We start from the raw sequence: 300 nt of genomic DNA, 5'->3' as shown, positions 1-300 counted from the left end.
CGCCCGCGGTGCCCCTCACTGCACGCTGGTCTGCAGTCCGTGGTGAGGGGGAGGCGTGTCGGAGTTGACGGTGCCGACCTGCGAGTAGACATCGTCGGGGGTCTGCTGCTGGATCCCCGGGGGGGTCATCCGTTTCTCTTTCTGCCTCCGATTGCAAAACCAAACCCTGACCACCTCCTTCTCCAGCTGCAGGCTGTCCGCTAGGTTCGTAATCTCCCGGGCGGAGGGCTTGGGGCATTTCAGAAAGTGGCTCTCCAAGGCCCCCTTGACACTCACCTCGATGGAGGTACTCTTCTTCCT

The 300-nt window shown here is 62.3% G+C and overlaps 1 protein-coding gene across 1 annotated transcript in view; it reads right to left on the bottom strand.

The window, feature by feature from the left end:
* Nucleotides 1–15: 15 nt before the first annotated feature.
* LOC104492282 (POU domain, class 3, transcription factor 3-like) overlaps nt 16–300 on the bottom strand; it is a gene marked incomplete at its 5' end in the record, with an annotated part of 731 nt that continues 446 nt past the window's right edge. Inside the window, one exon of the mRNA XM_010134813.1 lies at nt 16–298. Within this exon, the coding sequence (XP_010133115.1) occupies nt 16–298 (283 nt within the window). The remainder of the gene's footprint in view (nt 299–300) is intronic.

Source organism: Buceros rhinoceros, unplaced genomic scaffold (assembly GCF_000710305.1).
Source record: "Buceros rhinoceros silvestris isolate BGI_N320 unplaced genomic scaffold, ASM71030v1 scaffold39994, whole genome shotgun sequence".
In the NCBI taxonomy this organism is placed as follows: Eukaryota; Metazoa; Chordata; class Aves; order Bucerotiformes; family Bucerotidae; genus Buceros; species Buceros rhinoceros.
Note: the sequence above shows the minus strand (reverse complement) of the source record. Positions and strands in the feature narration are given on the sequence as shown.